The 12,573-nt window shown below is 45.3% G+C and overlaps 1 protein-coding gene across 2 annotated transcripts in view; it reads right to left on the bottom strand.

Moving 5' to 3' along the window:
* The window catches only part of LOC124721197 (terminal uridylyltransferase 4-like), a 207,296-nt gene that overhangs the window by 21,738 nt on the left and 172,985 nt on the right, over positions 1–12,573 (bottom strand). For both annotated transcript variants that reach the window (XM_047246042.1, XM_047246041.1), the window contains 2 exons: positions 4,922–4,999; positions 2,578–2,803 (listed from right to left, as the gene is read on the bottom strand). In XM_047246042.1, the coding sequence (XP_047101998.1) occupies positions 2,578–2,803; positions 4,922–4,999 (304 nt within the window). The remainder of the gene's footprint in view (positions 1–2,577; positions 2,804–4,921; positions 5,000–12,573) is intronic.

Raw genomic sequence — 12,573 nt, 5'->3', positions numbered from 1 at the left:
CACCCGACATTAACAAAAGTTAAATGCTTATGAAGGAGCTGGCACTGACAATGATGAGGGGGAGGGGAAGGGGGAGGGGGAGGAAGAAGAAAGGACGGTGTTATGTCAAGTGTCACAACCGGTGTGCAAGGGGGTTGATACTGTCAGCTAGATGAATCAATCCTAACCGACATGAACCAGCTGGAGCAACAACTTCTTTCACTAAGATATGCTGGAAGGACAAAACAAAATACTTCCTGAATTTTAAAAAAGTAACGGATTTCTTTTGCGAAAAGTTTAGTAATCGTACATCTAATGCATTTAAATTTGTAGCACAGGATATTGGTAGTTTTGGAAGTAAATCGCACTTATATCACCTAACCATGCTTGAATTTGATTCTGGATCACTCCCAAATTTAAGGAAAACCCCTATTTAAGGCAAAAATATTTGGGTCCCCAGAGATTAATTGAAAAGAGGGTTTTACTGTAAAGATGCTCTTAACTTCGTAAACAATTCTGCAGTGGGGCACCCTGTCAAATGTTTTCAGAAATCTAGTAATATGGAATTTAGCCTGTTGCCCTGCATCCATAATTCACATGATATCATGTGAGAAAAGACCAAGCAAACTTTCACACAAGTGATGCTTTCTAAAGCCACACTGATTCATGGACAGAAGCTTTTTTGCCTCAAAGATATTAATTATATTTAAACTGGAAATGAGTTCCAGAATTTTGCAGCAAATCGATACTGATATTTAGTTTTGCAGGTTCATTATTTTAAAATCTTTATACACAGGAGTCACTCACACTTTTTTCCAGTTGCTTGGGAATTTGCACTGGGCAACAGATTTGTGATTAATGTAAGCTAAGGGGCCAATGCCGCAGAGTACTCTTTGTAAAACCAAACTGGAATTACATCCAGACCAGGCAACTTATTTTTTTCAACTCTTTCAGTTGTTTCTCTATATCAGGAATGCCTATTACGATGTCCTCCATATGGGAGTCTGTACAATAGTCACACGACGGTATGTCTGAATGATTATTCTGCATAAACGACTTCTTTAAACAAAAAATAAAAACACAAAAAAAAAATTTGCTTTCTTTTTGCTATTTTCTGCTGCCCCACCAGACTGGTCAACAAATGGTCAACAACTTAGCAGTTTTACACAGGACCACAATTTTCTCAAGTTCTAAAGAAGACCTTTTGCCAAGGTACAACTGTGAATGGTTGTTGTATGCCTCATACATCGAACTCTTTACAGACACCTGAATCTCTACTAGCTTTTGCCTGTCATCATTTAGGCATTCACTTTTGAACTGAGTGTGCAAAAGCCTTTGCTTCCTCATCATTTTCTTTGTTGTTAAACTACTGTGTGCCTTTTCCATCCTTAATCCACTTACACTGCACAGGCTTCTCCAGAGCACAATTTATATTCTGTTTAAACTTTGTCCATGATTACTGTACATCTATCATACTGGAACTAAATGAAATCAATTCAACGTCTAAGTGGGATACTAACAAATGTCTATCTGCTCTTTCTTACAGAAATTCTCTCATAGACTTCTTGATTGATTTATTAGCTTCAGTAACCATAATTGCTATTATGATTTAATGCTCACTAATCCCTGCCTCTATCTGATGCCACTGACAAGGTCAGATGTGTTTGTTGCTACAAGATCTAAAATATTTTAATAGCACGTGGGCTGTCAAATAGTTGCTCGAGACATTACATTCAAGGTAGCCAACAGAGCATTCAACTATACTCTATTTAGCTCTGTAATCATTGTGGGTTCCTTAAGCAGTTCAAGTTATATACAGTAAGAGGTCCAATGATCAAACTACTAATTGCGATATATGGACACAATATCCTTGGAATAGCAGTTGGCAAACTGGAAGTAGACACGAAATGTCTTTCCACGTATATCAAAGGCTAGGGTGTCTCATTTCTCCTCATTCCTATCTACTGACATGTTTCTTCCCAGATGCTTATGATCTTACTTGAGATTTCTGAAGTGCTTATCAATTGACATGACTTAAGCTAATTCCAGAGTACATAAACATCAAGATATCATTTACAACTGCATAATTTTTCGCTATTTGTTCGACACTTTCCATAAACTTGTCTTAAAATCATCTCGTCTGCTTCAGCAAAATTTATACTTTACAGTAGATTGCTATAGTTATTGTTTAACTGCTTTGTTTTTGTACGTCACCTGGTATGTTTTAGATGAAAATTTTTATTTCTGTTTATTTAATCACAGAAAACATTGTTTCAATAAATGATATGAAATGTGCCTGACTCTGCACTTCACAAACCTTCTAGCTACTGTTTTCATGTATGTATCTGATATAAGAGAACACCAACTATAGATACGTCTCACAATGACCCAATTCTGCTCTTGCTTTACAGCCTGTTTATACTCTCAGCAGGAACTGGACAATTAGGAACAATTACTTGGGCCTATAATATAATTTTCATTGGAATAATGATGTACCAAAATGTATGGCAAGTAACTTTGTGGGCTATCCCACATTTTTATCTCAACAGAGCCAAGGAGGAACTTTTTTTAAGTACTAAAATATTATAGGTTACTTACTCTTTTTGGATAATCCTGAAGCCAAATTGTGGTTCAAATCAAAGGGATCTTCAATGGCCATGCATTTGGTGGTCCACATCTTTGTGAATCTTAGCAAAGGCTCTTTCTGCCTAACTGATACAACATGAGTCTTGAAATCAAATTTTTCTGCATAAAAATTCAAAAGCTCGCACCACAGACTACCAACTGAAGTTTTATTTTTGCCAATGTTCGGCCATACAGCTTGCTAAAGAACAATAAAATATACATCAAAAGAAGTATTAAATCATTATATATACCTATTAGAGAGCATGCGAATTATAATGACATGTATCACTAAAGATTTCCTGTCTGTATGTTTGCCAAGTTTCCATAGTGGAACAAATTGAGGATGATAATTACGGTGGAACTTCGATTTTATGTTATCCAATTTTACATTTTTTGTCATTCTCAATCACAAATTCATAGCTCCTGTGAAAACCTCATAAGATCAATGCCAAGAATTCCCCAATTTTACGTTTTGTCCTAGTAAGGGTTACCACGATTCTACTTTCTCACTCAATATCTCGCTTGACTGCGTCCTGTTTTCTTCCTATTGACAACTGATGTGACTAAATGAGTTATAAGTGGCGCAAAAGATAGAAGGTTCACAATGCAGGTGGTGATGGCATTAAGGGAATATTTTAGGCCATTGCAGAGAGGGGAGACGCGAGAGAGGAAATTCTGATGTAATCCACGATCAGCGTTGCCAACACAACTTGCAATTTTTAGCTTACCACGCAATTATGATACAACTACTGCAAGGTTGCGGCAGAAATGGAAAAACAGGATAGTCTATGCTAAGTGTTCCAGACCGAGCCAATATGTTACGAAAGGGCCCAGCCGCCATCTTTTCTTGTGCCACTTATAACTCAGTCTCACCTTCTTCCATGTATTTCTGATATCCTGTGTTCGACAACAACATTGATTGCCAGTCTTTTAAATTGAAACACTGAGTCTTAAAGAATGTGCTCCCTCAGAATCAAGGAAATGTCCGCCATTTCCAGCTAGTGAGCTCTTATTAGCTGGTGATTTGTTACATCACATAACAGCCAGCACAGCAACCACACCACACTAATATACGTAAAATGGGCTCGTCTGCTGCAAGTGTGGAGAGGGGAGTGGCCCTTCAATGACAGGAGTGCAGATAGGAGTAAAAACATTTTGTGAGGTGCTGAAAATATACTTTTCATGCAGATCATGTGCTATGGCAGAGATGTCACACAGAAAAAGAACATGGGTTCTGCAAAAGCAGATTCTAAAGACTTCCATGTTCAAATTTGACATGATACATTTGCTTCCATGTTCAAATTTGACATGATACATTTGCAACAAATACATATACTACTCATGTATATACTTTGCACTACACACTGTAGATCGTGAATATTGGCAGCAGTGACAGAAGGCATGAAGCAAAACTGTAGCACCTAAGCTTTCTTTCAAATTTACATTTTATGCAGTGAACGGAAATTCACTGAGCCGACTTCTAGTAAGTTTGTAATGCCAACTGGGGAAGTAAAGTCATTTTTTCAAGTATTTGTTTTTCTCATCGAGCCTAAAATAATACTTTGATGGTGTAGAGCATATGAAGTGCAGCTCTTAAGAAAGTGACAAAGTTTGTCATTACGCAGAAGTCTGCAATTATGTTTATGGTTTGACCACTTAGCTACTGTGCTTTTGGTTTAATTCAACATATTCATCAATTTTTACTTTTTTCTGCTGAGCACAAAGGAATGCTCTATAAAAAACATGTGTTTTGATGTATAATTTGTAGTTTTAGCACATCAGAAAATAGCTCGATTACCTTATACGCAGATAACAATTTCAATTTTTTGACATGTTTTTACTTGCTATTACACAACTGTGATTTTTCAAGAACTGATGAAATTCATTACCACAAATTATTGTATTAACATTGTTATTGCACTTTTAATTTCCTTCACTTATACAGATTTTATACGGTGTATTGGAGAGGATTACTATTTTTAATCATACATGCCACTTCCGAATGTTATTGCTGGTACTATGAGGGTTTTACCATTTTCCTCAATTTTGTATTTTTTACGTCTGGACCACACAAAATGTAAAACAGGGCTTACACTGTAAAATGCATTACCTATAAAAATCAACACATTACAAAGAAATGACAATTTGCTCATTTGGCTGTAAACTAATAGGACATTAAATCTGCAATGACAACTTCAGGAATCACGTTGGCTACGTGTTACATGTATAAAATCCTGTGACAAATCTGGCATTTGCAACAATATATTATTTTGAATACAAGTCCTATAATGAAATGATGAATCAGGTTTATACCTACCAAGTTATCAATGTCATCGTAGAAGTAAACATTCCATCCTTCGACAAGTTTCTCTGGCTTGCTTCTTCCTTCTGGGAGCTAATACAAGAATGTAGGAACATTACTAAATATAAAAATTAAATACCAAACTCAACAGTCAAATAATAAAATACTGTAAACCACTACAAAAGTCACTGACCAATAAATGCAAGAATCAATTTGGACAAGAAATGAACACACACAAAATAAATTATATCTAGCTTTGACAAAATTAAGCTATTTAGTTGGTAAGCAATGGCAGAGTGGAAAAAACCAACTAGTTGTTGTACTAGCAGCAGTTGAGTTTAAAACACAGGGTGTTCAGGAACTCCCCTTACAGACTTCTAGGAATTTTAGAGGGGAGTGAGTACGTGATATTTTGAACAGGGACCTGTGTCCAGAAACATACAGTTTCCATTTTATGACAGTTTCAATTCAGGTGTTTAATGTTTCCACGTCAGCTGCGGGAAAGAGGAAAGTCTCAAGGGTTGTTTAGCCTGGTATTCAACAGGGTAGACAGGATGACGTATACTACGTCAGATGATCACCTGATTTCACTTCATGTCTGCCTTGCTGCAAGACCTATTCAATGCCTGTGTGTCTTCGATACAGCAAACAAGGTTTGGTACATATTTTCAGAATACACAAATATGCTACTCGTGTATGGTGAAGCAAGCAGTAATGGAAGAGCTGCTAGTTGGCTGTATCATGAACATTTCCCACAACATAGCATGCCATCGCACAAACTTTCTGCCCAAGTTACACAGTGGCTCAAAGAAACAGGTATCTGCACCATTAGGAGGCAGGACTGTGGCAGTCCACGGCAATGCCGCATGCCCAAATTTTAAGATGATGTGCTGCATCTTTTTTTTTTTTTTTTTTGTGGTTTTAGGGCGCACAACTTCAATGGTCATTAGCGCCCACACTACGTTAAGAATGCACCGCAAGGCACAAGTTTAAAACAACAACTAAAAGGGAAAACACGATAAAAGACAGACTGACAGGCATAGGATTAAAAAACAGCATCATCAAATGTCCTTAGAGAGGTTTGTCAAATTGATAAAACGAAGAACGCGAGCAGCTGCTCGTGGGTCATCCGCTAAAATGGCATCTAGAGTACATGGCAGGCCAAGATCAAGATGCAGTGTGTTAAAATCCGGACAGGACATTAAAATGTGGCGGACCGTCAGCAATTGCCCACATGGGCAGAACGGCGCCGGCGCAGCCGTCAGCAGATGGCGATGGCTGAACCGGCAGTGTCCAATGCGTAACCGGGCCAAAACGACCTCCTCCCGCCGAGAAGGGCGGGAGGAGGACGTCCAAGCCGCGGGAAGAGGTTTCAAGGCCCGAAGCTTGTTGTCCGTAAGTGCAGCCCAATCGGCATGCCACAGCGATAAAATGCGCCGACAAATTACCCTGCTACAATCCGACGAAGGGACACAACAAGACGCTGTCCGAGGTTGGAGGACCGCAGCCTTGGCCGCGGCATCTGCAGCTTCGTTCCCAGGGATACCGACATGGCCAGGAACCCACTTAAAGCTAACCGGAGAACCGACGTCCACCAGCTGCTGAAGAGAGCGTTGGATCCGGTGCACGAAAGGGTGAACCGGATACGGATCACGAGGCTATGGATGGCGCTTAGGGAATCGGAGCAGATGACATAAGCAGAATGTCGGTGGCGGCAGATGTAAAGAACAGCCTGGTAGAGGGCAAAGAGCTCAGCTGTGAAGACCGAACAATGGCCATGGAGCCGGTATTTGAAACTTTGTGCCCCGACAATATAGGAACACCCGACCCCGTCATTGGTCTTTGAGCCATCTGTATAAATGAAGGTCATATTAATGAACTTCGAACGAAGTTCAACAAAACGGGAGTGGTAGACCGAACCGGGGGTAACCTCTTTTGGGAGCGAGCTGAGGTCAAGGTGAATGCGGACCTGAGCCTGGAGCCAAGGTGGCGTGTGGCTCTCGCCCACTTGAAAGGTTGCAGGGAGTGAAAAATTAAGGTGTTGAAGGAGGCGACGAAAGCGAACTCCAGGGGGTAGCAGGGCAGAGACATACAACCCGTATTGACGGTCGAGAGAGTCGTCAAAAAAGGAACGATAAGATGGCTGGTCGGGCATTGACAGTAGCCAACAGGCATACCGACAAAACAGTATATCGCGCCGGTAGGTGAGTGGCAATTCGCCAGCGTCAGCATGAAGACTCTCTACGGGACTAGTATAAAACGCTCCGATCGCAAGTCGTAAACCCCGATGTTGTATGGAGTTGAGGCGGCGTAAGATGGATGGCCGTGCAGAGGAGTATACGAAGCTCCCATAATCCAGCTTGGAGCGGACGATCGACCGATATAGACGAAGTAGGACGGTTCGATCCGCTCCCCACGACATACCACTGAGAACATGGAGGACATTTAAAGAACGGGTACAACAGGCAGCCAAATATGACATGTGGAGACCAGCTAAGTTTCCTGTCAAATTTAAGACCTAAAAATTTTGTTGTCTCCACGATTGGGAGAGCAACGGGACCGAGTCGTAAGGACGGTGGGAGAAACTCTTTGTAGCGTCAGAAGTTAATACAGACCGTCTTCTCGGCAGAAAAACGGAAGCCATTGGCGACACTCCAGAAGTAAAGACGGTCAAGAGAATGCTGAAGACAGCGCTCCAGGACACGTGTACACTGCGCGCTGCAATAGATGGTAAAATCGTCCACGAAAAGGGAGCCTGATACATCAGTTGGGAGGCAATCCATTATTGGATTGATCGCGATGGCGAAGAGAGCGACGCTCAAAACTGAGCCCTGTGGCACCCCATTCTCCTGGTGAAAGGTGTCCGACAGGACAGAACCCACACGTACCCTGAACTGTCGATCCATTAAAAAGGAACGAATAAAAAGAGGGAGGCGACCGCGAAGACCCCATGTATGCATGGTGCGGAGAAAGCCCGCCCTCCAACAGGTGTCGTAAGCCTTCTCCAAATCAAAGAACACAGCCGCGGTCGGGCGCTTCCGCAAGAAGTTATTCATAATGAAGGTCGACAAGGTAACCAGATGGTCAACAGCAGAGCGGCGCCTACGAAATCCACATTGTACATTGGATAGTAGGCGTAGAGACTCGAGCAGCCAATCCAAACGAGAGTTAACCATTTGCTCCATCACTTTACAGACACAGCTGGTAAGCGAGATGGGTCGATATCTGGAAGGCAAGTGCTTGTCCTTCCCCGGTTTAGGAATCGGGACAATAATAGACTCGCGCCAGCATGCGGGAACATGTCCCTCAGCCCAGATGCGATAGTAAGTACGAAGAAGAAAACCTTTACCCGCAACAGAAAGGTTCTTCAGCATCTGAATATGAATAGAATCAGGCCCTGGAGCGGAGGACCATGACCGGGCAAGTACGTTTTCGAGTTCCCACATGGTGAATGGGGCATTATAACTTTCACGATTCGAGGAGCGGAAGTTAGGTGGCCTAGCCTCCTCTGCCTGTTTGCGGGGGAGGAAGGCAGGGTGGTAATCAGCGGAGCTCGAAACCTCTGCGAAAAAGCGGCCGAAGGCATTGGAGACATCCTCCGGGGCCACAAGGAAGTCATTTGCGACCATCAAGCCAGAAACTGGTGAGTGGACCTTAGTGCCAGATAGCCGGCGCAGGCTACCCCAGACAACAGAAGGAGTAAAACTGTTGAAGGTGCTTATGAAAGCAGCCCAGCTGGCTTTCTTGCTTTCTTTAATAATACGACGACACTGTGCACGTAATCGTTTATAAGTGATACAATTCGCCACTGTAGGGTGGCGTTTAAAGGTGCGTAAAGCACGTCGACGAGCACGTAAAGCGTCTCTACATGCTGCGGTCCACCAGGGGACCGGTACGCGACGTGGAGAAGAAGTAGGGTGAGGGATGGAATATTCAGCAGCAGTGAGAATGACTTCTGTGAGGTGGGCGACCTGACGATCACAGCTTGTGAAGGTTTGATCCTGAAAGGTCGCCCTGGAAGAGAAGAGCCCCCAGTCTGCCTTGGAGATGTTCCAACTAGATGAGCACGGGGAGAGGGTATGCTGCAGGAGATGGATAACACACGGGAAGTGGTCGCTCGAATATGTATCAGAAAGTGCATACCACTCAAACCGGCGTGCAAGTTGGGTAGTACATATAGAGAGGTCTAAATGGGAATAGGTGTGAGATGTGTCCGAAAGAAAAGTAGGGGCGCCAGTATTGAGGCAGACAAGATTGAGCTGGTTGAAAAGGTCTGCTAACAGGGAGCCCCTCGGGCGGGATGCCGGAGAGCCCCAAAGGGGATGGTGGGCACTGAAGTCTCCAGTTAACAAAAATGAGGCAGGTAGCTGAGCAATAAGCTGCATCATGTCTGCCCTGGTAACGGCAGATGACGATGGAGTGTAGACGGTACAAATGGAAAATGTAAAAGCAGGGAGAGTAATGTGGATGGCAACTGCCTGCAGGCCGGTGTGCAATGTGATGGGATCGTAGTAAATATCATCCCGGACCAGCAACATAACCCCTCCATGAGCCGGAATACCTACCACAGGGGGTAGGTCAAAACGCACAGAGGTGTAGTGTGCCAAGGCAATTTGATCGCATGGGCGTAGCCTCGTTTCCTGGAGGGCTACGACGAGCGGACGGTGCAAGCGGAGCAGCAACTTCAAGTCCTCTCGGTTGGAGCGAATGCTGCGAATATTCCAGTGAATAAGTGCCATCGTAAGAAGAAAAGGAAGATGAAAGAAGGGGTCACCTCGAAGGCCGCTGAGGGCCTGGCTTCGAGCGAGCACTGCCGCCGCTATCAGTAGGCGGACAGTCATCGTCCATTGGGTCTATAGGTTCATCGGCCATCTTGGTAAGACGGCCGGGAGGGGGAGCTTCCTCCGCCAGTGAACGGCCAGATGTTCGGCTACCAGCGGTGCGGCCAGGCGAAACGGATGACGGCCTGGGGCGGCAACCGCTGGGTGGCGCAGGAGAAGAAATGCGCCGTGGCGGAGAAGGAGAACTGTGCTTCCTATGAGCCTTCTTGGAAGGTCGTTTGGTGGAAGTACCAGTCGAAGGCTGGGAGGTCGAGGTACGTAGGAAGTCGGCACGGGACGGTTCCTTCTTGAAGGCCCGTGCATCTGACTTCTGGGTCTTCGTCTTAGCAGAAGCTGATGAAGGGGCTGGTGTCTGTGGGGTGATGGGAGCAAGAGGAGACGTCGACCGCGCGATCTTAGCACTGGCCGAACGGACGACCATGGTGCTGAAGGTCAGATCGCATGTCTGGGTTGCCACCTCCCTGGTAGTCCGAGGAGAGGCGAGGACAATACTGTATTTCCCCGCTGGGAGCAGCGTGGGCTTCCTACTAGCCAATAGCTTGCGAGCAGCCGAGGTGGACACTTTCTCTTTGACCCGAATTTCTTGGATACAGCGTTCGTCCTTATAGACAGGACAGTCGCGGGAGGATGCGGCATGGTCACCCTGACAGTTCACACAACGAGGAGACGGAGGTGGACAGTCACCCTCATGGGCATCCCTGCCACAAGTGACACATTTAGCCGCAATGGAACAAGACTGTCGTGTGTGAGTGAAACGCTGACACTGGTAGCAGCGCGTAGGTGTCGGGACATAGGGGCGAACAGAAATAACCTCGTAGCCCGCCTTGATGCGCGATGGCAGCTTAACACTATCAAAGGTCAAGAAAAGTGTCCGGGTCGGCACAAGGTCATTGTTGACCTTTTTCATGACCCTATGGGCAGCCTTCACGCCCTGCTCAGCGAGGAAAGATTGAATCTCCTCATCAGTCAATCCGTCGAGGGATCTAGTATAGACTACACCACGAGACGAATTCAAAGTTCGGTGAGCCTCCACCCGGACAGGGAACGTGTACAGGAGTGTGGCCCGAAGCAGTTTTTGTGCCTGAAAGGCGCTCTCAGTTTCTAGTAATAAGGTACCGTTACGCAACCTGGTACAAGATTTGACAGATCCGGCTATGGCATCTACGCCCTTCTGGATAACAAAAGGGTTGACAGAGGAAAAATCCTTTCCGTCCTCAGAGCGAGATATGACGAGGAACTGTGGGGCAGGCGGTAGTACTTTTGTCACTGGTGGCTGGTCAAGTTTCCGTTTTTGGGCAGAAGTCGAGAGAGATGGAGTGAAATCCATTGCGGAGGAATCCCCCATGATTGCCAGCGTCTCCGATGGCGCGCTCCTCCTTGTGGGGACCCTCTCAGAGGGCACCCCCGCCTTAGGTGAATGTTTACACCTCAGGTCACACCTCCCGTGAAACAGACGGGGGGACCAATCGGCATGGTCAGAAGGTATCAGCTCAGGCAATCACCCCTCCCTGGGCCTGGCCTTTACCAGGGGGTAAGGGCGTGCCTTACATGTCTACCCAGGGCGGGGAATTACGCGTTACCCCGTCACCGGCTACGTGTGCGAACGCGTGGGTCGGCCTTCAGGCGCGCACAGGGAGGAAGGAAGAAGAGGAAAAAGGAGGGAGAGAGAGGACAGACTGTCTCAAACGCCGAGGTGGAGACCAGAGAAGGCAACGAGAAGAAGGCGACGAGAAGAAGGCGACGAGAAGAAGGCGACGAGAAGAAGGCGACGAGAAGAAGGCGACGAGAAGAAGGCGACGAGAAGAAGGCGACGAGAAGAAGGCGACGAGAAGAAGGCGACGAGAAGAAGGCGACGAGAAGAAGGCGACGAGAAGAAGGCGACGAGAAGAAGGCGACGAGAAGAAGGCGACGAGAAGAAGGCGACGAGAAGAAGGCGACGAGAAGAAGGCAACGAGAAGGCAAGGAGAAGAAGGCAATGAGAAGGCAAGGAGAAGAAGACAAGGGAAAGAGTAAGGAAGACAGTGAGGTGGTAAAGAGCAAAGAAAGGAACCAACCAAAGGAAGGAAGAAACGAGAAGTGAAAAAGCAAAATGACCGCAAATAGAGGTCGTGGAACCGTCCGTCTCCGGACGCAGGCGCTAACTACCCCCTTGAGGGGGAGGGACTCCTTTTAGTCGCCTCTTACGACAGGCAGGAATACCTCGGGCCTATTCTAATCCCCAGACCCGCAGGGGGGGTGCTGCATCGTGTTGAAGGTAACTTGTTCTATTCAGGGATGAATATAAATTCACTAGGGACTGTGTTCTGAATTTGCAAAACAGCCATGTCTGGGCAGACGAAAACCCTTGTGCTACAAATGTTCAGGGATTTCAGCAAAGGTTTGGTATTAATGTGTGGGCAGGTATTTTAGACCATGATGTGATTGTGCCATACCTCCTCCCACTCAAGCTAATTGGTCTTTCAACTACAAAACAGGTATTGGACCTGTTCTTGGAAAATGTGCCACAGAATGTTCATCAGCAAATGTGGTTTCAGCATGATGGTGCACCACCTCACTTCTCATGCGCGCTTTGGAGACATCTCGACAGGCAGTATTGTGAAACACGGATAGGATGTAGTAGTCCTATGGACTACTACTTGTGGGGTCATATGCAAATCTTAATTTATGAGACTCCTGTAAAGATGGAGGAAGATCTGCCGGCATGATTCCTCCACTAGAAACTGAACAGACGCACCATGGGATGGAACGTGTGCACCAGAACATGATTCATAGGTACAATATCTGTAACAACATTAGTGGTTGCCACATTGAGCTGCAGTTGTAACG

The sequence above is a fragment of the Schistocerca piceifrons genome, chromosome X, assembly GCF_021461385.2.
Source record: "Schistocerca piceifrons isolate TAMUIC-IGC-003096 chromosome X, iqSchPice1.1, whole genome shotgun sequence".
Taxonomy (NCBI): Eukaryota; Metazoa; Arthropoda; class Insecta; order Orthoptera; family Acrididae; genus Schistocerca; species Schistocerca piceifrons.
The sequence above is the reverse complement of the archived record's forward strand: the minus strand, read 5'-3'. Positions and strand labels throughout refer to the sequence as shown.